Below are 26191 nucleotides of genomic sequence, written 5' to 3' on the forward strand. Positions count from 1 at the left end.
CTCAACCACCTTCTTTGTCTCGTTTAAAAAGTCTCTTAATTTTAGAAAGCAAGAGGCTAAATCACTGCTTCTGAGGGAGCCTTGTGGACCAAACCATGTGAGAGACCTTCAGATTTGTACAGTGGAAATATACAATCCTGATTCAGCCTTTGTCTTATCTACAAGTTTTACTATATGATGATCGAACTGGAAATTTTATCATCAGATTATTTTCAATTCAACATTAACGGTCTCATCCAGCAAATATTTTGAAAGACTTTTTCATTGTCTGAAATGTGCCTCCTTTTCTTAACCAAATGTACTAATGTTTCAATGGTGTAAGATGCGTTGGTTTTATTATATAATAATGACAAGAGAAATATCCAATGAAAGTAATTTGAAATTAGCCTTTGACATCTCTCAGAAAACACCTTAACAGCAATTCTAGGGTTAGATATATCTGAGAGCTTTCTGTACATTGTCACGAAGGTATCACCTAACAGCAGGCAACAAATGTACTTTTTAAGTAAATGAATACGCAGCTGAATAGCTAATCAGCAGTCTAATACACTGGTAATGTGTAAGCACTCCAAGTCTTCTGTTTGTCAGAACTGTCCCCTACTAGTATCAGTAAACATATATACATAAAGGCTCATAACAACATTTTCCCCCCAAGACATCCTATAAAGAGCTTCTCCATTGAGCTGAATGGGAAAAAGCAAGAAAATATTACCCGTAATTTTTACTCCTTCTTAAATCTTCTGTAACAGGTGATTAACCTTTGGTGTTTCTGTTGTCTGCAGGTTGTTTGGATAACAGCCACTTTGCCTTATGTTGTATTATTTGTCTTGTTAATACATGGAATAACCTTGCCTGGCGCATACAATGGAATAAATGCATACCTGCACATAGATTTCAGAAGATTAAAAGAAGCCACAGTAAGTGTACTCTTCTGCTCTCATTCCCTTACTACTATTAAACCTGTTGCCCCTGTTATTACAGATGAAAATATTAGAGCTAATTTCTCAAATTGTATAGCCACAATTCTGCTTTTGCAAAAGAACTAGTCCACTGTCCCTAAAGGTCTAACTTTCCAACACTCTCCATAACAGAACTGTCTCAGCTTCAACTCAAACTGCTCTGATCACAACAAACCTGTACAAGGGCAGTTTCAGGTATGATAGTCCCTTAAAAGTCCATGCTTTGACTGAGACGCTGGAAATTGCAGTATCCTTTATATATGCAAATTGAGTCATGCAAAAATCAGTTCTCAAAAGGCTAAGAATTCTGTCAATAAAAAAATTTTGCTTTTTGAATCATGAGGTTAAATATTAACCTGGTAAACAACAATCCTGGCCTATGAAAACCTTGCTAAACATACTACTAGAACTAACTCACCTAATCAAATCACAGTCCTTCATACAAATGAGATTTTCAATAGTATGGTGTTCTTATCTTACTATTTAAAGTAATGTACATTTCACTGTATCATTTAACAACATTGCAAGACATTAAATATATACAAACCAACTCAATTTGGCAGAGTACCTTGGAACTAAGAATTATTTCAACCATTGTAAAGCCAGAGATAAGAGTATAGTCACTAACTTATGAAGTTAGCAGCATTTCAGACCTACAAAGAACAATGATCTGATGACTAGAGTGATCTTATCACTATGCTATCCAAAAATATCATAAATAATTTCTAAGACAGTGGTATCTCTGTGGATGGGTCATGAGGCCATTCAAATGGTTGCAAAAGTAAAAATCAAGGATGTAGTTCTACTGGAATGAAAAGAACTATTCAGAAAATCTTCAGCTTTCAGAGATGTCTGTAATTTGTACATAGTGGCACTGTACATTACCTACACATCCTGTCTTTATTTTTCATGAATATTTAAAAACACTCTTAGAGTTAGAATACAGACCTATTTTATATACTCTTAGCAAACCAATCCTTCCTTGGCTTTGTAATACTGAATTTGGAAACTAGCATTTCTTCCACAACAGAAATTACCACTAGAACCCAGACCCCATCTCACTCTATTGAAATAGTAAAACTGAACTTCAGGTATAGGTCTTTCATTCACCTTTGCCATCAAGACAGGAGCCACCTCAGTAGTTCACATTCATGCGTACACATAAATACAAAGATGCAAGGATGAACAAAGTAGGTGTTTAAATTTTTCTTAATTATTTTAAGTGCTGTTGGAAAAGAACATCACAAGTTCAACTAAATGTCAATGGCGCTGTGCCAACTGGCATCAGCTCAGGATCCAGACCTTCATAATCATTGCTGCCTTCTGCTTTTGGAAGGATATTCTGTGCACTGCTCCTTCTTGGCTTAATATTTCTGCAGCTGCTATTTGGATGACCCTAAAGTTATTTGTTTCTAAGACTAATGTTTTTCAGACAACAACAAAAAAAAAGTTGCTCAAGAATAATAAAAGACTAAAGATCAGTTATAAGGAGAAGTTTCACAAACTGCTTTGTCACATCAGCCTTTCTCCTGCTTGGAGACGGGAATACCTGGTGATGCAATACACTTGTGTGTTTAATCTTTGTCCTCAGGCTCCAAAGAACAGACTCCTGCTTTAGCTCTATGTCTGTGCATCCTGAATCTTTCTGATTTACATTTTTTCTCCCAAATGAAAAATCAAACAAAGAAACATTGTAAGTCACAAACAGTAATTACCTCTGCCAATGCTCCTCTAAAAGACCTTAAAGCATCCTTCATTTTATACAGCCACATGCCACACAGCACTGAGCAAACCCTGAGACACGTGATTTTTTGGGAATACTGAGTCCACAAAGAATGTGTCTATAAAAAGGAAGGAAAGATACTCATATCACTTAACTAGACCAACACTTAGCTATGTTATTTCCTGACTGTCCAGGAGCTACAAAGCCACAATGCTCATCTCTACCACACAGATGGATACATTAAACACCTTGTAAAACAGCAGCTACACCTCTGTTCTGCTGAAGAAATCAGTGTTACAGAATTAAATCATACATGAGGAAGAGACATTCAGTTTTTTATACACCTTAACAAGTTTCCTGAAAAAAACATGCAATGTTTTCTTTTCACACAGCACAGTAATTTTTTAAGTCCACATACAAAAGACAGAATATGCACTAAAGTTACAATGGCATAAACAACTAAACTAAGAAGAAAGCTCAAAAGATTATGACTGCCTCATGAAAAATGTTTATATTTTTCCATTTTTAATGCATACAAAATCAATATCCTACTATAAAATTCATTAGACTATGCATCAATCAGAAGCCATTCAGTGGAAGTGAACAAATAACTCGAGCATGAACTGCAGAACAAGCCCCACTGCTTGTTTCACAATCCTGCTTTTTTATAGCAAAGGGAATATTTTGCATTTAATCTTAGTTCTAAAGGAATTAATGTCTTCTGCTAATTTTTCCCTTCACCCTGATCTACTCAATTTGTTTGCTAATCAGTTACTATGAGCCAAGACTCTTACTCAACAGATACTTAAGCATACGCATAACTCTTTTGGTAGGCAGCAAGTGCTAACCTCTTATTTGAAACATTAGGAATTAAGCATGTGCTGAACGATGTTTTAATATTAAGAAAGTAATAATGAGTACAACGCCACTGCCAAGACACAAAGAGCTACAGAGCCATGAAAAACAAGTGCCTGGTGGCAATTATAGTGTAAGCAGAAATTGTTTTGAGAAAATTCAGGAAATCTGTTGACAATGCAACTTATAAGAAGCTTTAAAAAACAAGAAAAATTATAGGAGGCTTTGCATCACCCTGTCCTGCACTCTTATCCACCTAAGCACTTTTCAGAGAGTACAGTCGTCATTGATACTAGACTTTGTGTGAAGGTAGAACATGAAGATGTAATCAGGTACACAAAAGGAATGATCAAGGAATTAATTTTACAGGATCGTTTTGCTATTTAGTAAAAGAAATCCATGATACCTAAAAGCCCTCTATGAACTGCAGTTTGAGAGGAATCATATTCGCCTATCCACTGGTTTCCAATAAACACATAGATTGTTCATGTTATGTTTCAAGCAATTAACTTAAAACTCATAAAACTACGTTTCTCTACAAATCCAGAGTTCAATAAATGGTCACAGCCTTCAACAAGCAGTAGTTGAAAGCATCTAACACATAACTGAGAAAAAAAATTGATCACTAATGTGATTTCATATATCATGTTAGGATGGAATAAGGAAATCTCTCTCCACTGGGCCAAACGCGAGAGCTTAGCTTAAAGCCCTAATGTAGATGGAGCTCACAAGCAGCTTAAATCTGTTAAAATGCTGCTGCTAAATAGATGCATTGGATCTGATTTTATAGGGCTGGTTGGAGATAAATCCAGTACTTTTTGCAGTCTTGAATTCCAGACCGTTTTGAAGATGCTTGCTGAAATATCTCTTTGTAACAATTGATTAAGTGGAACCCCAATTAACCAGGGTAAGCTATTTTCAGGCTTCTGATTCAGGACACCAGCAGCATGTATTGCTCCTGACTGCTGTCTGCACATGGATGCTGAGCTGGATGGTCACTTTGGAAAATGTTATAGCAGTAATAACAGGTTTCCTTTGGTGCACAACACTTGAAATTACCAAGCTGCAGCTAAACCGAAATTTAATGACTATCACAGGAATAACTCTTTTTCCACCTAAGCAGGAAAAGTAACAGATAACCTGTGTGGTTCTGTTCACAGCACATCACTTGTACTTCAGCTTCTGAAACAGGAAAGCATCATATGAAATGTACTAACAATCCCATGAAGAAAGCTCTCTCATGGGAAAGAAAATGTCCTGTGACTCCTGACCTGTTGTATATTTTTAGTTTTCCGATTGTCCAAATTATCTTGGAACAAGAGCTATTGGAAATGAATTTCTGCCACCCAGGAGAAAAGTCATGTAATCATTTCAGTACTCAGTAAAAGCTCAGAAGTACAGATTCTACTAGGACCCCACACTGTGGTAGTACTTGCCCACTGCTTCAGCCCTCACCATTTCAGGTTAAGCCGTTCTGGACCATAACTGTGTTCCATGTGACATCTCATGTGACTCAGAAACACACTCCTATGAGCTTGAACGCTGATCATTTTTCAAAAACCATCTGTCTTGTACACTTCTTGCATTTTCCTGATGTATCTTTTGGATTGAACTGACATTGATAATGTTGGTGTCATTATGCAGGTATGGATTGATGCAGCTACTCAGATATTTTACTCCTTAGGAGCCGGATTTGGTGTTTTAATTGCATTTGCCAGTTACAATAAGTTTGACAACAACTGTTACAGGTAAGGCAGCCTGTTCTTTCACATAGAATCATAGAATCGTAGAATCATAGAATAGTTAGGGTTGGAAAGGACCTCAAGATCATCTAGTTCCAACCCCCCTGCCATGGACAGGGACATCTCTCACTAAACCATCCAACACAAGGCTTCATCCAACCTGGCCTTGAACACCACCAGTGATTGTTTCACAGCAATACTATTTTACTCGAACCGCATCTAGAATAAGTACTAAGCTATCTTTCTATCTTTAGTCATTTATTACTAATGGTTAGTCTTGTGTAGACATAGTAACCAACCTAAATCTTGAAACACTGTCTTCCTTACTGAAATTTTAGTAACAGGAACTTGCCAAGATATCTGCTGTACAGCAAAACAGAATGGGATTAGGTTTGGACTTTAGACAGCTGTGTAAACTGTGCTTGTGTTTGCCTTTCAAAAGTACCAGTAAGTGCAACAGTGAACACAGGATGAAGTCTTATTGGTTCGGGAACTAAAAGCAGAAGGATTCCAGTTTCCAGCAGTGTTTCTGTGCCTTGGGATTATTTCTGATATTTTATATTGAGCTCTAATTTAACAATGCACTTTAAATTAAATCAAGTCAGTTTGTAAGTATTTTGCTGAATCACCACCATGGAAATTCAGACAGAACTGCTCTTCACCTTCTGAGAACTTCCAACATTTAGAAGACTTGTTAACATTCCATTTTGGAATGAAAACAAGCATAGCTTTAAATTTTCCCATGAAATATGAATTCAGAAAGTACATGTGTTATAAATACATTGTGAACTGAAGGATGGCAAAAAAAATAAATGTTGAAATGAGAAGGTACCAGAAAATGCATAGATTGGAACTGCCTTAAGCAGACTGAAAGCCAAAATCATGGAACACTTCCACTGACTTCAGAGTTTTGTACTTAAATGAAAACAGCTTTGGGTTGCCAGCTGATTATTTGCAGTAGGTACTATTACCAGGTTTGAGAACCCTTCAGTCTTCCAAACCACAGCAGTCTTCCAAAATAACAGTTGCCATCATCTTCAAGTAATTTTGCGTTAATCTTATAGCTGCTGTGTATTTTGCCTCTGTATTCTAATTTTGATTCAAAAATGGAAAAAATCCACTTGAACCTGAGAAAATACCCCCACAGATTATATGCAAATTCATATTATGTAGTTCTTAGCTTAACATATTTGTTCAGTATCACTTCATAAGCCTAGCCTTCCATGTAAGAGTAATCTGTACTTTCATGAAGTACTGTGGTTTAGTTCTAACCATAAAGACACACTTCAATTTAGTAGCATTTACAACACATTGCTTTTTAATATCTTATTTAATAAAGCTTTGTTGGTTTGTGGGTTTAACAGAACTCTGTTTTAAATCCAAATAGTAAACAGAAGTTATTTCCTAGCATAGTATGATGATAGATGCTTTAGATCATCAAGATAGTTTCACAATCAGCATTTTGACAAGAATCTTCCTATGAACCAGTCCCCATCTATTCTTAAAGTATTTTTTGTTGACTTTTTTTCATTCGGCTGTCCTTCTCTCCATCATTAGGGATGCTTTGCTGACTAGTACCATTAACTGTGTCACAAGCTTCATCTCAGGATTCGCAATTTTCTCCATATTGGGCTACATGGCTCATGAGCACAAAGTTAAAATCGAGGATGTAGCTACTGAAGGTAGGAAGTTAATTTTATACTAGTTCTACCCTTTTTCACCCAACAAATGTGTTTATATTTGTTTCAAACAGTGTGTGAAAATCTTATGGAAATTACTTGAATTAGCTTATTTGGAACTAAAGCTCTGTGTGTAAATGCCTTGCTGAAAAGTGAACTCTAAGTGGTATTGATTCATCTTGCCTCCTCTGAAATGAAGTTTACAAACATCTTGCTCCTCACAAGTTTAGCCTGTGCAACAAAGCGACATTTGCCCCTGCGTAGTATCTTGTGAAAGCATTGCCACTCAGTACCACAGGTTACTGGTTTGGATGGTTCTCGTAAGTTTAGCTGTAGAGTCCTTTCTCTGGTAACAGATCACACATGATTTCAGTTCCTGTATCTCTTGTTACATTCAAGTTCTCCTGCCAAACAGTAAGGTCCACATCCACTTGGCTCCTTCTTTACTACACAGTTGAAAAATAGCTAGCAAGGATGTAAATCCAATAAAAAGATTAATAGAAGTGAAAAATAACGGGATAGAAATTTTTTCTTAGTACAAAACTGTCAAGAGTACATTATTAAACTACTTTGAATGTATTTTTGATATAACACAAATTTTCTTTTAACAGCTACTCAGAATGTGGTGTGACCTGATGTAAAAGTCAGTTTGATCATATTTACCTTTTTTAAATTAACACTTTTGTGAGGCTAAGAGACATCATTTGGTTGGGGGTGGGGGGGAGGGGAGAGGGGTTGTTGGTTTTTTTTAACTTTTCTTTCCTATTTCAGGAGCTGGTTTAGTTTTCATCCTGTATCCAGAGGCAATTTCAACTCTTTCAGGATCTACATTTTGGGCTGTGGTATTCTTCATCATGCTCCTTACTCTTGGTATAGATAGTTCTGTGAGTATTTTTTTCCTTCAAGCCTTGACATCTTTCATTTGCTGTTATATTCTGTAACTGGGGAGGTATCAGCCTTAAACAGGGGCTTTATTACATTTCCAATAAACATTCCGTACATTCCCTGAATCTGTTTTCACAGTCACAGCAAACATACCAATAATATTAGTCCTGACAGTATATTTTAAAGGCTCACAATATTTAAAAGGTTTAGGAAAAGATCAAGTCTCTTACAAGCCAGTAAATAATTACTTAATGCTGCTTTTTTATGACCTTACAGGAGGGGCTGTTCATCAAGTGTTATCACTATTTTAAAGTATGACCCAACATCATCGTTTTGTTCTTGCCAAAGAGGCATCAAGACATCCTGTTATATTGTGCTTAAAGGTTGATTCAGTTCTGGGGGGCAAAACCCCAGGATCTTTAAGAAATAGTGAACCATGACAAAGCATTCATCATTTTTAGTAGGATAGGGGTTTCTTACTCTTCTAAAGCATAGAAGTGTCTTTGGTATTTCTGAATGTACATAGCTAACCTAGAAATTTCTTGCTGGAAAAGGCAAAACACAGCATTTCCATTGCTTACAACTTCAGAAAACTTCCTTAATTTTCAAGGACAAGAGAGGGAGAGAATGAAATGACACGAAGGAGAGCAAAACTGAGTAAAATAAGGCTGCAGAAGGAAACTTTGATAATCATTGGCAAATAGAATCAGATCTTGTGGAGTACAAGCCTGAGTTGTAAAGGTCAGATTTGGGTCTAAATGTTTCCAACGTGTTTGGATTTTTGGATTCCAGCTCACGTTCAATAAAGTTTGTCTTTATACTCAAAGATCTGAATCTGTATTCAAAAGTCTGAGGCACGATTATGTCTGGCTTTGTAGATTGGCCACTTTCCAACTGTAAGCAATCATGAAGGATGGAAAGGAAGGATTTAGCACACTGAAAGAGCATGAATGACCAGTAGAAGAGGGCAGAATTTAGAAGAAAACATATGTTTAGAAGTGTTTAGATCCAAACCAATTAACTTTTTAACAGCTGTAAATTTAAGGCAACAAAGAAATATTTGAGTAAAAAAGGCACAAGCCTTTAGGTCACAGAACACACTTTTCCTACAGGTGGAGAAAGCTCTTTTTTGTGGAGCTGATTAAAATAATGTGAACTGAGAAACTGTAACCAAGTTTAGCTTTTTCTGTTTAAAAGGTGAAGAATTTGCTTGTTTATGTTTTATTCATGATTTTTCATAATTTACCCAAGAAGTCAGGTCATGGGGTTTTTTTTATGGTGATCTCCTCAAGTATCCCCCCACATTAAGTCCCTGAGTGGACAATGAAAATTTTTAAAGCTAAAAAAAAAATAAGCCTAAAACTAAAGTGGAATAATTATATAAAACTACCTTTATTCACGCATATAAGCATGCAGTGGCACAGAAATACCAACGTCTGTGTAGAACTGTCAAAATTTAAGCAAAGAGAAATCTGGTCATGCAGGTGTAAACAAGCAACAATGAAAAGGACAGAAAATAGTACAAATGTTTGTCGATACTTTTTTAGAGTAGGTATCTAACTTGGTATAGGGAACTGACAAGAAGAATAAACCATGAGACATTAAGGAATGGTCCTTAGCCAAAACCATTCAAGCTTCCTCTTTCCAGTTTCAACTTCTCCAAGACCATTTAGGTGCCAACACAGTTACAACTTCTGAGAATATCAAATATTAACCCATATTAACTGCAGTGCATTCACTGTTGCCCCCATAGACATTAAGAAGTACAAGCCAACACGAGGCTTTGGGACATTTTACTTGTGAATATTGGTTACCTTTAAAAAAAAAAAATTGGTCCACTGCTTCCACCAATTTGGCTCTAGACTGGAATCATTCACATTCTAGAGAGATAATCCTCTGCTACTGGTTTCAACCAGAAACATTGCTTCCATCAAATTCTTACAGGAAAGGGACAGGCTATGCCAGCATGGAATCCAGCCTCCCCAGAACATCAAATACACTTATTTGTTATAACAAGGAACCGGAATTCATTTTTACAACTTCCTAGTGGAGCAGAGGCAGAATGCTTTCAATGGTGGAAAGAAATTAAAATTTACAGCCACCTACGTAACCCAGCAATTTCAATGAAAGCATGGAAAGTACCTTTCCTATATTGCAAAACAATTGCTAGTTCAGCCACAGTGGCTGAAGTTCAGCCTTAACTTCCAGAAAACAAAGTAAAATTCTTTCATGTTGTCAACAAAAAGATATCAAGCTTCCTATGTAGGGATTCTCTCAGATCTATAAAGATTTCTGTCAGACTGGATTTGGTTATTCAATGGCTAAACTGAATCTTTGTTCCGTATGTTTCCCCGAGGTGCTTCTTGTGCCTGTCTTTATGTTGAATTCTCTTAAGGAGTTTGGTTGCTTAAGCTACCAGCTTTTTCTCTAAAGCATATTAAAATGTACATTATTTTTCCCAAAGTACTGTCTACTTACTATCCTGGTGAGCCAGCAAATGGTCGCAGAGGATGTGGCTACTGAGCTAACAACCATGGCACTTGATGTCCTGTTCTCTCACTCAGTTCTTTACCACAGGTATTAAAACATACCTCCAAATGGCAATGATCTACAGCTGATATGTCAGTAATCATACAGTGGTTGGGAATTATTTATACAAGTTGCTGTACATTTTTGATCTGAATTTACAACAGCCAGTAGTGTTTAAGCAAAGCTCTTGTTTTCTCTTTCTCAGATGGGTGGAATGGAGGCTGTCATCACTGGCTTGGCGGATGATTTCCAAATTCTGAAGCAGCACAGAAAGCTCTTCACCTTTGGTGTTTCTTTTGGCACTTTTCTACTTGCCCTTTTTTGCATCACCAATGTAAGTACAACAAAAATTTCCATCCATAAGCTACCTTAAAAATGCAAGTTTTTATCATTGGATATAAACTTGAATAGGTTCAGGTGACTATTTTTGTTATAAATTTTAACACTTCATGGTCAGAACATTACTCTCAATCTAAACTACATGAAGGTGCTCTGCTTTTTTGCACAAGATTATTAGCTATCAGCAGAACCTACAAGTCTTTCTTCCAAGGAACTGTCTGTGCTACTGTTGGTTTTGTTTGGGTTTCTGTGTTTTGGTTTGTTTTTTAATTCATGTTAAATGTAACTGTGTTGAGTGCTTAGCCCTGTGTGAGAAACTAAGAATTTGAAGTGACCATTCCCTTGGTCATTTCTTGAAGCAAATAAGAAGCATTCACTTCATGTGAAAGAAATTTAGAATAATGATCTCCTTCACCAGAGGTTTCTTTATGTTCCATCATGTACCTAGGTTGTATCTTGTAACACCAGAAAAAGCACACAAATAACTTATCCTGAACATCTAGTGACCTGTATTTAGTACTACCATCACCCTTCATGATCTGCCTCACCAGGCTTTTGACAACGAATTAAAGGATGAGAATCACAGTGCTCTAGGTTGGAGACATTTTTTTAATTTTTACTTTTTTTTCTATGAAAAAGCAAAAAAAACCGAAATTTGAAGCCACTATGAAAGTAGATGTGCTGAATCTCCCTCCAGCTCTAAAACTGGTTCCAGATCTATTACTGAAATGGCATAAGTTTATAGGTAGTAAAATTCTTTTTACTCTAAAAGAATAAGGCAACATCTTTACTCTGGTTTCCTCAAAGTGGAAAACATTTGAGACACTAAAAATAGATGCAGCATTTAAAATACCTATCTTTTTGATACCATGTTAGGTCTATTGTTACCCAAAGAATTGAACATGCTCTTTGCTTATTCAAATTTTAAACTGGAATTAGATTTCCTGAAGTACAAGCTCAGAAAAAGCTCAGTTGTTAAGAACCTGAAAACTTGGTGCAATTCCACTGCCTTCAAGTGAGCTAAAGCAGTTCAAGATAACAGCCTAGCTCTAGATATTAAATAATGACACCTGTTTGGACTTCAGTTCACCCCACCAGCTGGAATGCTCAAAACTGCGCTGACTTGTCCAATGTATTGGTTCACATAACTGAACAACATTTTTAATGTGTACAGAATACAAAGAAAAACCCTCATGATACCATCACATTAAATTTATCTGCTTCATGTTGTCCTCTGAAATTTTAAGGCTGTATTTTCAAAACATGTTTCTTATGAAACCGTATTAGTCATTCACTTTACAAAGTCTGATAGCAAAGGCATTCACTTAAAGCAGGTGTAGAGAAAAAACAAGAGGTCAAACTCAAACATCATTCAAGAAGCAACATTTTCTTTCTAACATAACAACCAAAGTTCATTCAGTTTCCGGACAAGTCCCCACAGAATTAAAAACCTAGACAAGGCCTAAGTACTGTTCTCTCTCTGTTTGTAAATGTGCACAGCTGTTTCAGAAAGCTGTATTTCATAAGAGAAAACCAATTGATCACAGAGATTAAAATCAACTACAGATTTAAGCTTTCCAAGTGCCATTTATACCATTGATAAAACCATGCAGAATAATTCCTTTGTCCTCCCCTTCTGAGCAGGCATTGTTAGATTAAGTTTTGTTGTAAAAAAACAAAAACAAAAACTTAATGCAACTGCAAACATTTCAGTAATTTATGTGACAAAGAATGTTCTGAAACATTTCATTCTTTATTTAGGTTCAATTTAAAACAAGTAACTGTACCATGGCCTTCATTTCTCATCCTTCCAAACTAAATAAAATAAGCAATAATTTACACAAATTCATACCACATTGTAAAATGAGGCAAAAAGTAGTCAAATTGGAGCTAAAAATAAAATAGTATCAGTGAAACTAGACTGTAGTAAATGCATTTACAGTTCTCAGTCATGAACCATTGAAGAACAGAAATGTGCTCTTGGGAAGGAAGATGATCTGATTTGCCCTCTCCATTGAGCAAAGGCTTACTAATACCACAGCCAAGAAACCAAACAAAACTAAGCTGCCTCCACGCTGGGTTGGCAGCAGGGACTTAACATGCAACAGCTATTTGCAGGAACATTGGAAAAGAGAGATACCAGCAGTCTGGGAAAAGGAAACAGGCTAAGACTGCATGTTCACTGGACTACAGAATAATTTGCTTTAGGAACAGAGTGCTAATGGCTTGTGGCAACTCTTGTAGTGCTCCATTCCTGCTAATAATTTTGGAAGGTGTTAATTCACTGCTGGAGACAGGCCCTGCCCTACAAGCTGCTGAGCATTCCCTGACTAGCCAGTGCCTTCAGCTTCCATTGAACACAGAGTGCCAAGAACATCCATTAATCATGCCAAGCTGAGGCTTCTGTTTCCCAGTTAAGAGAGGACATGGGTGAAAGGAAGCCTCTTCAGAAGAGCTTGAATCTGATTCCGCTGTTTTGTATACAAGCAGGGAAGCATGTCTGCAGCATCAGCTCCGTATTAAAATACTTGGGTTGAGATAATGTTTCAAGTAAAGGTGATTTCTGATAATTAGCTACTAAGCTACTGAGATAATTCTGTTTGTAACTTCTTTTTGTTACATCTTTTAACTCCCCAATGCTAGGGTGGAATTTATGTGCTAACACTTCTGGACACATTTGCAGCTGGGACTTCGATATTATTTGCGGTTCTAATGGAGGCAATTGGAGTTTCCTGGTTTTATGGTAAGCACTTCATTTTGCACCCACGAAATCTTTTCTATAATCCCAAGTGCTCATGACAAGCTTACACATTACAGGAAAACCAGCATAGTCTTGTATACATGAAGCCACAAGTCAGGTGTCACACAGTGATTTTCATCTGATTTATGAATAGCCAGGAATGTAGATGTCTATTGGGCCAAGCTTTGAAATCCTGCACAAAGCCAAAAAGAAAACCCTGCCTTACAAAGGAGACTGCAGTGGGGTGGAAATGTTGATACTTTTGTCAGTATTTTGCAGCTCTTAACATAGCTGATGATTTGCAGTAGCAGGTTTACATCTGGTACTTTCAAACCAAGTAAATTAGCCTAAAGACTCACTTGTTCCTCCTTCTCATGATTTCCGCAGGCCAATCCCAAGCTCTCACCATGCAATACAAATAAAGGCAGTTTGCCTTTAGAGGATTATTCCTATGTTACTCTCTTTTGCCTAAGAAAATATTCTACTTCATTGTAAAGCACTATTGGTTTAAAATGTATCAGATTTCACAGCCTGGTATGGAATACCCAACATCCTAGATACCAGAAATAGCACTATTTCTAGTATTTCTAAAAGTTTGCACCACAAAAAGGGTGCAATAATTCACTTTATCCGCCATATAGCAAGCTTTAGGAGTATTCAGTTGATCTCTGGCACTAGGCTGGAATCACTGTGTGCCAACCAGAGTGCAGTGATGTGCTTTAGTACCCTGACAAAAATACCACTCACAATTGAAAGCAGATCTCAGATGATGTGCACAACTTATTAAATAATTTCCCTGGCCTTATTTGGTCTTTTAATATATTTTGCCTCCATAAAGTAACATAAAAATCAAGACACTTGATAAACAAGTTTCATAAGAACAAAGAAAGACTTTTTTTTTCTCCCTCCCTACATTTCTATTCAGAGATACTGTATGATTCAGTATATAACTGTATTCAGAATTAATGTATTATTCAGAAGGTTCTTAGACATTATCACTCTCATGCCATTTAGCTCCCTCAGTCATTTATCCAACAGTTCTGTGCCACCATATTCTTCTAGTCAGATTCTCTTGAAGTTTGAAAGTGTTGATAGGTGAATGAGGTAAAAAAATGGCATTCATGCATAAAGCTCTGCAGTCTACTAAAGAAATAGGTTTTATCTCTAATGTAATAATTCTGTCACTCAACATCAGCATAGACGTAGCAGCTCATATGTTGTTCTCAAAGTAGTGGAAGCACTGCTTTTCAAGACAACTGTTTCTAATCCTTGTAAAAGAGCTGGATGCAGAAGAGTGATAATAGCTTAGTTTGGAAGCAGAAGCATAAAAATATTCTTCAGTTAGTAAGTGCAAGTTGTTCTCTGCTACTATTAAAATAGGATTTACTGCACCTTACAATACCTAGGCTTTGCGTGTGGTTCACAGACCAAGCCAAGGTTAGTCATATTCTGTTTGTTTGTTGCATCTTCTGTCCTTCACCATCCTTCCCTTCCTCTCTCCTGCCTCCTTGTAACTGGGAAAATAGCTATTCACTTGTCTTGAGCACTTGACCTATGTTTTTATTGACACAGCATGACCTGTTGCTGTAAAAAGAACTTACTGCAGCCCCAGGTGCTATTTAAACTGATTAAATCTGGCATGGTCTTGGCTACCTGTTTGTTTTTTTTTTTAACCAGTTGCCTTAATGACCCAGATGAATATTAAGCCAGCCTGAAGGCAAGCACTGACATCTTGGCACAGACCAAAACCATGGAAATTTAGTTCAAATTATACCTGTGACCACTTAACTGTGAAGTTTCTTCTTGAAAAGGCCAGCTGTACGTGTAAGAGAAGGGAGAGCTAGTTTGTTTTACTGTACAGATGTATTTTTGTTATGGCTGCTGGCTTGTTACCCTTTTTGCCAAGGAGGGGAATATTTCCTACTGTTCTGCTTACTTTTATGTTAACACAGCTGCTCTTCCTTGGCAATAGTACTGTACGGCTTATCCCCTCACTGCCACCAGGTGAGGGTCACCACCAATGAGTATCAGTATTGCCCCAGAGTTAGAAAGGAGACTCAGGAGCAAAAAGTGACAGCGGTTGTTACTTCACTACACGGCTCGTTCTGTGTTCTGTAGGATTTGCAAATGAACACTCCACAATGGCTTTTATATTCCTTTTATCCCTTCTTTCTCATTTTTTCAATTCCAATGACTGCTGAACTGTGTGAAAAAAACAGTGTCTTTTCTCATCTTCTCCTGGGTGAGGGCTGGTATGACTAGGGTTCTTCATTTGACAGATACAAGCTCACTAAGACAGAAGTAGGAAGTAGGTGCATACTGAATTGTAGCAGAAGCATAGCCAGCAGTATACAGGAGATGATTACTCTCTTTTACTTGGCACTTACACTGCTCCTGGAATACTGTGTCCTGCTTTTGACCCTCAGTGAAAGTCTGTGGTGGTAAACTGACGAGAGTTCAGTGGTAGGCCACCAAGATACTCAGGAGCTGTGTACATGCACGGTGAACAATTTTAGTGAACTGAGCTTGTTTAGCCTGGAGGAGTCTGAAGAAGGACCTAACAGTGGCCTTCCAGTACCTACAGGGAAGCTATCAAGAAACAGAATCAGGCTTTTCGCTGAGGTGCACAATGGGAGGACAGAAGACCATGATCAAATTGAAAGGAGGAAAATGATTTTTCTATATAAGGATACACATTGGAACAGTTTGCATAGAGTGTTCATGATGACTCTTTTGTTGGAGGTTTTCAAGATATAATGGGATGATGCCGTGAGAAAGCTGTTCTGAATTGTTCTGACCTGGATTTGAGCAAGAAAATGCACCAGAGACCTCCCAAGATCTCCTTTGAAAGGAAGAGTTTGATGGTTCTATGATTTATTGTAATTCCCAGGAGCCAAAAAATAGGACTCATTAATGAAGCAGTTTTACAACTCTTAATTTATGTAGAAACCTACAGGTGCTGTTGCCTGTAGCTGTGTTCTATTTACATGTTGATTCTTACGACTGTTATTTGAAGACACAAAGTACAGAAACAGCATGCTGTTAAAAAAGCAGGCTGAGAGCATGGCCTACTTATCTCCCATTTCCAGTAGAAATTGAATGCCAAGCACTATTTGAGCTCTGGATATGTTTGTCTGGAAACCTATGCATAACATTTTTGGAGCTATCTAGTCCTTCTCTTTGACCTTCTGCACAATGATAAATTTCACTCAGTATTCATAGCAGTTGAAATTCAGTCATTTTAAAGTTCACAGAAGGCCCTGCAAATAGAATTAGATTAAATTTAAAGAGCATTTGCAGATCCTTTTGGCTACTTTTCTTCAACTCTACATAATATTGGGGGGGGGGGGGGGGGCGGGGTAGGAGGGGGGGAAAAATCAAAGAGAAGTTTACACTCTAATGTCCAGACCTTATGAATATGCTAGATCCTGGCTGTACATAAAGGACTAACTCAAGCCATCACCATTATTTATATTAAATAGATTAAGTAAATCCTACTTAATTGATCCACATGAAAAGAAACAATTATTGTGGTAAACTAAACATCCTCTCTAAGAAACAAGTCTTCACAGCAAAGAGCTGCATTTCTGCTGTTTACCTGATGGGATTCAGGATTAAAAGTAAACTTCCTAAACACATTAAGTATAATAAATTACAGCCTAGTAGTCTGACATGATAGATTGCACTAGAAAGAACTACTTTGTGAGCCAGTGTCTCTAAGGCATAAAGTTAGAGATTGGTTTCTTTTTAAAGAAAACTGAGGACATTTTTCCTCCATTTATATCAGAGATAATCATTTCATTCTAATATACAGTGTGCCAAATACCATGTGCTTAAACTAAATTTTTGCAAGATGACTCATGCTAGTAAATCCTACCAGAAGAGAATCAATTAAAAAAAAAAAAAAAGGAAGAAGCTACCATTCAAACGGACATTTTACAGTCACTCTATAGTGCATGTTTGCTTTCCATAGTAAATTATAGTATATTACTTACTGCAAAAAAAAGTTCTAATAAATACTGAAGGCAGAAAATGCCCCACTGACTGAGGATGAGACAATTTCCAGAAAATACAAAGCATGCAAGTTCATATGAATTAATATTATTAGAATTAAAAAAAATACATTTCCCACATGCAGGTAAACTTGATTGATTGATAGACTTTTAGATGATTCAAGATCTTTAGCTAGATTAGGCTAGTACCACTCACAGAAAGCATGTTATACTTGTGTAATGCTAATGCGTATTCAGACACAGAATTCGCATGCTATGTTTTTTACTCACATGAACAGATCAAGTATCTTCTCAGGTACCTACAACAACTGCATTACTAGATATTTAGCTGCATGCAAAAATTAACAATTTTAGAAATTCTGGTTGGTATTATAATTTTCAAAACCACAGAGGATACTTTAAAAAAGGCCACATGTTTCAAGCTGATGTAGTTTTGTGCATATTTGCACTGCACAGAAGTTGCATCTCCCTTGTTCCTTAGAACGTGGTAAAAGATGAAATAACATTTGTCAAGTATAATCACAGAATCACAGAATCCCAAGGGTTGGAAGGGACCTAAAAAGATCATCTAGTCCAACCCCCCTGCAAGAGCAGGGTAACCTACAGTACATCACACAGGAACTTGTCCAGGCTGGCCTTGAATATCTCCAGTGTAGGAGACTCCACAACCCCCCTGGGCAACCTGTTCCAGTGCTCTGTCACTCTTACAGTAAAGAAGTTCTTCCTGATGTTAACGTGGAGCTTCCTATGTTCCAGTTAAAACCCATTGCCCCTTGTCCTATCACTGGATATCACTGAAAAAATTCTGTGGTATTTAACAAAGCACTGAAAAGTAGGTAAAATATATCAATAAGTGGAAAAAAGAAGCCTCCTTTGATAAATTAAGAATCATATGAATCTACCTTATTATCAGTAAGCAGTTAGAGTAAGGTTCTGGGTTTTCCTTCAGCATACTTGTAATTGTGTTGACTAATTGGGTCACAATAGGCCACAAATATTGAAAAAATGTGTGTCCCATTCACAGCCTAAATTCTAGTTATTTGTGCAATGCCACTTTTCAATGTAATGCCAGTTGCAACAGGCCTTAAGTGCACACGGGCATTTAAGTCTTGGGTAAAGTGACGTCAAAGACACATCATTGAAAGGAGATCAATGTTGTTATTTGGTTTGTTTTCTGATATGAAAATCATTTGTGTCTGCTTACTAAAAAAAGCAGATTTTTGGGGTGTTGCCAGTATCTTGTCAATTTAGGTTTATGCCAGTTTGATGTTCATATCCCTTCTAGGTGTGGACAGATTCAGTGAAGACATCCAGCAAATGATGGGCTTCAAGCCAGGCCTCTACTGGAGATTGTGCTGGAAATTTGTTAGCCCTGCATTTTTATTGGTAAGTGCAGATAATTATTTCATCATGGAAAGAATGCCAGTGTACTGGTTCTAGAATAGGTAGTAGGTACCAATAGCAGGATACCCACTGCTATGCCGGGTGTTTTCAGGTTGAATAGAAGACGCTCCTGTTTAATTCTTTTATTTCCACAATGGCATTAGTTGTATTTGTATAATACATTTCAGTTGTAAAAGAGAAGCTAATTGTGGCTGTGGTCATCTTCTGTTCCTTCACTTTAGCAGGATGTAAAGAAAGCGTTTTTTCTCACGGAACACTGAAGGCAGTGTCTGTCCTGCTGACATCTGTTCATGTTAAACACAAATAATTCTGTTAGAAAAATAAACTAGCCAGGCATAAGACATGGTGGTAGCAGGAATGTTTGTTTCACTGGAGGATACCAAGATCCCTGGCTATTTGAGTGACGCCTCAGAAAAACTAATTCTACACCAACTAATTAACTATGTGAAACACTGAATATATGTAGTAAATACACATTAAAAGCTGCCTGATGTGAAAAACAAGTGCTTCATTACATCTAGGGGAAAAAAAAAATAAATCCCACTATGTGAATTAGGTTTCTTTGTGTAAAGGTTAGATTCAGAACTAAAATACAGTTTTATATTGGGATCTTTTCCTGTGCATATTTGTAAATCAAAAGGTCGGGTTGAATAATATGGAAATTTGACTCTATGTTTTCAGTAGACTGTTAATCTCATCAAAGCTGGGCATTCTGAAAGCAGTACTGGTATTCCAAAGATGCTGGGTAGGTTTTTATGACAGTTTTCAGGTCCACTTTTTTTTGTTTTTTAATACAAAAACTTCTGGCCCCTAAACTTGTCAGTAAGCATCTATTAATCATGTACTGATTACCCTTTTAAACATTGTTCTCTAAAGAGGCTTGTATGAAAGCATGTCCTGCAGCAGTTCCAACACACCGACTTAAGTGAATGGAAAAATGCTGCACCAAAAATGCTTATGTTTTCACATTAGGAGACTGTTGAAAAATTAGATTGTACAGAGAAATCCAGCAAGCTCACTAGAGAAAGCTGAAGTGAATCTCAGTTTAACCTTCAGGTAGCTTAGGATTTCTTGGTGAAGTGGCCCCTATACCATCCTACTATGAACCTAAGGGTCAGAACAAACTTGCAGGTAATGCATCTTTTAGCTGTCACAGCACACAAATTTTTCCAGCTGCCAGTGCTAAACTTGGAACATATCAACTTAATTACAGCTATGAATACATTTTACAGCCCATAGGAATGGTACCACAGTAGGTAGGGAACACTGGGCAGTTCTGTTATAGCTGTACATTGTCTTAATTTCCTAAAAAGCAACAGGGATATTAAAATCTTAATTTATTGGGGAGAAATAAAAATAATTTATCTTCTCACAGTCCATCTTTTGTGTTCATTATTGAATACATTCATACAGCACATTATGTTAAATTGGCCAAAATGTTTTAACTTGATCTGTAAGTGAAAACTATAAAAGATAGCAACTAGTATGAAAAAGGTAGTCCAACATTAGCCTACATAATTAAACCTATGTAGTTTAATTAAAAGCCTACATAATTAAAACCTGCAAATTTTAGAAGATGGCCACTTGTTCTAAGAAACTGCACTTTTTTCTACCACCTGTATGAAGCATACAAAGTGCCTCACAAGAACAGACTGAGACAATAAGCATAGTAAATACAAATTACAAAAATGACAGATTAATTTGGAAAAGGTTACAAAATTGTTAGACATCAGTATGATTCTTGCTCTAACAATCCCGCGTACGCTTAGTGCAAGGTGGCCCCTGTTTGGGACTAGTAATGTATTACAGCAGTTCTTAATTCTCTTTAAGAGAAAAGAAGTTGGAGTTGGTCAAGCATCTGATACTGGGAAATATGTCCCTGAATCTTCTTCTCTGTATTGTTTGCAGCTATGGACATCATCCCAAGAAAAATCTCGAAATGGAAATGGTGTTTTCTAACCAGATTTCACAGTATGAGCTTCTTTTAACCCACACTACTACTCCCTTTGTAACTCTTGGCTCAAAATACTCTTAATTTGAAATTGCTATGTGGAGCAATGGAGAATGTATAGGCCTAGAGACCCAAACCAAGGAACTATACATACTACACAACCCATATGGATTTAACAGGAGGGTAATAGGGTAGTATTCCACTCTTTCTTGCGTGCATCCAGTACTGGACAGGGTAACACCACCAGAAAAGAAACCCAAAACCTTTGTTTTCCAGGCCTTAAGGCTGCTTGACCTTTCCTCAGAAAAAAATGTCATAATGAGTTTTGCACTATATCTGTCATTGAAAAATGAGTACAAAACTTCTAAATGAAGACTAATATCCCTGGGAAACAAAGAAATGAAAACCAACAGATCCTGCAGAGTTTTTTCTTGACTACATAATCCCTTTTTTATGTCTGTAACACTAGTTTAAATGAAGCAGTAGCAGACAACCACCTGCTTTTTCCATCAAAATTTCATATTGTGTGTGTCCAAAGTAGCTTAAATGAACTGTTAATATTAGAAAATGCATAAAGAACTTCAGCAGTTTAAGCTGTAAGAAGCACAAAGTAAATAGGATGAAGGTAAATAGTAAAGCTGGTTTGAAATACACCTTAGGTGGGCTGCCTAATAAAATACATATAATTGTTTTTTCACTAAGTTACTTCATCTCAAAACTGCGGTTCATTTTATTCTTTCTTCCCTAGTTTGTCGTGATAGTCAGCATAATAAATTTCAAACCTCTGACCTATGATGACTACACCTTCCCTCTCTGGGCAAATCGCATTGGCTGGGGAATAGCATTGTCTTCCATGATACTTGTGCCTGCCTATATTATCTATAAATTCATGAATGTGCGTGGGACCTTTAAAGAAGTAAGTGGAACACTCATAAAATGTCATGATATGCTGCTGTGTAATTAAATGGCTGGATCCAAGCTGGCAGTTTGTTTCTCTTACTCTCAAAACTTACTACTTATGAATGACCTTTTGGATTCAACCATCAGATGAATTGGGATTTTAAGGTAGTATTACTGCTCGCTGTTTGAAATTACCTTTCTATTCATCACAATAATTCTGAAAAAATATTTTTAATGCATGCAATTAATGCAATTGATGAGATTATTTTTTCTTATTAACAATAGATACATGGTATCTTCATATTCATCTGTGAGATATAGTGTTCACACAGTTCTATCTAAACAAAGGTCAGTCCAAGTTATGCTCTATCAAGCTGTACTGCAGTGTTGTAAACTGTTATATGTACAAAGTTGATTCAGACCTCTCCTAACTCAGCATTTTAAGAGTCTCTAAACATATATCCACATGCTGGGAAAGTGGGATGCCCCCAGAGTAGCCCTGTGTTCAGGATAGCCTTTGTTCATTTAGTGAACAACCATCAAGGGCAGAAGAAATGCCTTACTGGGTGACAGCAACAGATCCATTTAGCCATGTCTTCTGCCTTTAACAGCAGCCACTTTGGGTTTGATTTCCATTGCCCTTATCCTCTATTTACTGGAATTATTTCAACATTCTCTGAAGGCTAGAATTAATGCAGATCTTGCTTTGATTTCATCAGTAATATTAGAATTCTTGGGAAAAAATATTCAAGATAGGTGCTGGCATAGATCTGGAAATCAAGAAAAATCTTGTATAGTCACTTATGATCTCATCTAGACTGTTGTTTTTTAACTAATTTGGTAAAAGAACCAGGGCACTAGACAGCAGTATCTTGCACTACATATATTCACTTCATGCATTATATGCCTGGCTTGTGCACTGAATAAAGAAGAAACTGACGAGAAACAATTTGTGAACATCTTATTCTAATGATTTGCCTAACAAGACATTTAAACCTACAGCCTTAATAGTGTTCTTGTAACCTCATTTATATGTTTATGTGTAGTACTAAATGTAAAAGAACCTGTAAAAGAACCTATGCAAAAGGAAGAAACACATCCATATTTCCTTACAGTTCACCTCCCCTTATTTCTCTGTCAATTCCTATTTCTCTACCACAATCCCGTGCCCCAGAAGGGTAAAGAAGTAGGATTATAGTTCACTGACCATAATCAGTTTTCTGATTGTACTAATCTTAGAGCCATAGCAAATTAAGTACAGTCTTAAAATCTCTAATGGCCCTCAGATGTAAGACTCCTCACCATTTTATAATATCAGTTTTTATCCCATCATGTCATAATTTTACGACCTAACCTAGACTCTCACACCTGGTTCTATTGCTCTGCTTTCCTACAGCTACAGTTAGGCAGTGGTGTAGCAAGATATAGTAATGCTCTTAAGCAAATCACTGAAGCACCACCACGCAAAGAATTAAGCAGAAAATAGGATCCTACCCTAAACTTAGACAGGTAGCTACACTCTCATACAGAACTGGCAAACTCAAAGGGATAAATGTTTTCTTTCTGAAACTGTACAGTCACCTCATTCAATATTCACCTCAGAAAGACCTCCAAAGTGGGAACCCCTCTTGACTTGCTCTATTGTCATCAGCTCTGAAATGTCAGTATTGTGCACAATTTCTAATTCTCATTTCCAGCAATTCTATAAGCCCTTTGTTTAGTTCCATTCCTGGGGGTTTATAAACCTATTTTCTAGTAATATCTCAGTCAAATAATAATTTGTACTGGCCAAACAGGCTTTAGCCAGCTTGCCCAAGTTTAGTGATATCGGAATGCAAAACACTTTGACCAAACCCACATTTTCTCTTTCATTTTGTAGTGTTACCTAGTTATGGCTTGTCTTGTACAGGCTCCTATAGTTAGAAATTCTCCAGTTACTTCATGAGAAATATAGCAAAAGTCTAGTGTATTGCATCCAAATAACTGTCACAAGATATGATACCCTAAATTGTGGCTCTCAGAAGTAAGGGGAAAGGTTGTATGTTCTTAGTCTAATGGGAACTCCTTAAGCTGGCTAAAAGTTAATGATAAGACGAAATCCACATGTGATCCCAAACAGCAGAGTGTAGGGTAGGCAAGGGAGATGAGCTAGGAAATAGTCAGTATCTCCTTTCCCTTCCACTGGGACTGAGCAATCCCATTACAGCACAAACAGAAATGTGTGAATTTAAGGGATTAAGGCTTATGATACCAACTTGTTCCTGACGGTTTTTTCCATATGCACTTGCTAAATATTTGGACTTCGTATTTGCATATTTGCATAAACTTTCTACTGTTGCTTCTTATATTAAAGGCTAATGCCAACGGGCTTAAAATAAGCTTGTTCTTCCAGTGACTAAGTTAAAGGCGCACGATGCAGTGATATTAAAGATCTAAGTTACCATTTTAAATAAAGTTCATGCTACTTCCCCATTATAGATTGGGGATTACAGACATAATCCCACTTCATATGGCTGACTTTTTTCTCTTCTTTTCATCTGGTTTAGAGACTAGCTTACTGTATCACACCCGAAAATGAGCACCAACTCGTGGCCCAAGGAAATGTCAGGCAGTTTAAGGTTTGTACTCCTTTCACCAAACTTGTCTCCCAATACCAACCTTTTACTGTCTTCAGCAGCAACTACAGGTTTGAACCAACATCCTTATAGTGGAGACCTCTGCAGGTCTGTGGTCCTTTATTTCTGCCAGCACGACAAGATGTAGGAGAAATCAGTACCATACACATCAATTCTTCTGGAAGGCTTTTGGTACCTTCCTTCTTTTACTAAGCAGAACCCATTATTTTACATATCACCCAAATCCAGTATTTTAGGTTGAATATGAATACAGTGAGATCTCACTAAGAGACAAAGGTATTTCCAAACTGTCGCATACATTTGTACAGGTCATAGTCTCTCTCTCTCTCAGGTATGCACAGCAATTTGAAGTCATGTTTCCTAAACTCCAATTATGTAGCACAATACATGGTAAACAGAAAAATAAATAGCCAGTGTCAGAGCTTAGGCACAATGGCCATGATGAAATAGTGCTCTAGCTTATGTGGAATTGGCTTTCCCCACAGGCCTGCAGTTGTTTGAAAGTACTGCTGGAGACTTATTAAGCAGCCTTAAAAAATATACTATAGGCTTCCAAATAGTGCTTTCCTTTCTGCAGACAAAATGAGCTTATTGAAATAAAGTCCTTTTTGTACAAGATGAAAAGGATGCAAATGTGAAGCTTGTTACACTTATCAGCATTCATGTTTGACCACTTTCTTTCTTCAAAGTTGAAAGCAACTGGAATTATGCACACCACCTCAAAATGTGACCCAGATTTTATAGTGGTGGTTTGTATGTTGGTATTGAAAAAAGAAACTTGTCTTTTGCTTACTCTGAAAAATAGTGTTTGAAGTGTAATTTTTAATTTTATAGGATATAATCCAAATGTAGATTTATGGGATGCAGAATGAAAGCAAGAAGAAAAGACTTCCTGTTTCATGACCACTATTTATTTGATGTGGACAAAAATATGAATTAGCACAGCACTTCTTCCTACCTTCTTTCCTTCATTCCTGCCCTCAGTTGTCTGAGGATTTAATGTTCCAGCTCTAAATAATAACCTGATTTTTCCAGAGGCAGATGGTCCTCTGTGAATGGACTATAAACAGCCATTCCTACAAAGAGTACTGGTCTTCTGAACCCAAATCTCTGATGGCAAAAAAGAAGCAAATGAATTTCACATAAATTAGGGAAGATTGTACTGAGAAATAAATTTCTAATGATACCTCAAACCATGGCAAACACTAGGGAGCGTTAACTTGTTGTTTTTAACTAAAAACAGAGAATAGCTTTGTTATTGCTGAAGCATAGTTGTGCTTTAGTTCATAGTTTTGCTTTGTTCGTAATATTTAAGGTTGTAAACAAAACACTGACTACCATAACCAAACAAGCACAAAAATTTCCTGCTCATATATGTTCAGCAGTTCTGAACTTTAAAACTGAACTAGGAATTGACTAAAATAGCTTTTCTATTTGCACATTTCTCATTGGAAACTGGAATCCACAGAAATTTAGTTACAATCTATGTGTTATCTTGAAACCTCTTTGTAACTCTAGATTTGTCAACCACCGTATTTAAAAACTTTCTTACTATCATCATTTGAATCAATCGTGTTATTTAACAAATACTTCTGTTCCCTTACAGCTTCAACACTGGCTAACAATATGACAACCAACAGGTTGAGGAAAAAGCCAATATATTAAGGTAAACTGAGAATACAGAAAAGTCAACTTCAAAGCTCCCTCGATTATGCTCAGACCAGGCTGGCTCAGAGCTTATCTACTGACTCTTTGAGGGAAGACATCTGCTCTCTGTTCTCAATGCCTCCCTTCTATTACTTGGCTTCAAATGATCTTTAAAGACACTGTTTAATT

General features: G+C 36.9%; 1 protein-coding gene across 1 annotated transcript in view; it reads left to right on the top strand.

Annotated features, from left to right (window-relative positions):
* The window catches only part of SLC6A2 (solute carrier family 6 member 2), a 71239-nt gene extending 45254 nt beyond the window's left edge, over positions 1-25985 (top strand). Inside the window, 10 exon segments of the mRNA XM_065661647.1 lie at positions 783-917; positions 5182-5285; positions 6837-6961; positions 7730-7842; positions 10578-10706; positions 13355-13454; positions 18750-18850; positions 21568-21735; positions 24266-24337; positions 25962-25985. Of these exon segments, the coding sequence (XP_065517719.1) occupies positions 783-917; positions 5182-5285; positions 6837-6961; positions 7730-7842; positions 10578-10706; positions 13355-13454; positions 18750-18850; positions 21568-21735; positions 24266-24337; positions 25962-25985 (1071 nt within the window).
* The last annotated feature ends 206 nt before the right edge of the window (positions 25986-26191 follow it).

This window comes from Lathamus discolor, chromosome Z (assembly GCF_037157495.1).
Source record: "Lathamus discolor isolate bLatDis1 chromosome Z, bLatDis1.hap1, whole genome shotgun sequence".
In the NCBI taxonomy this organism is placed as follows: Eukaryota; Metazoa; Chordata; class Aves; order Psittaciformes; family Psittacidae; genus Lathamus; species Lathamus discolor.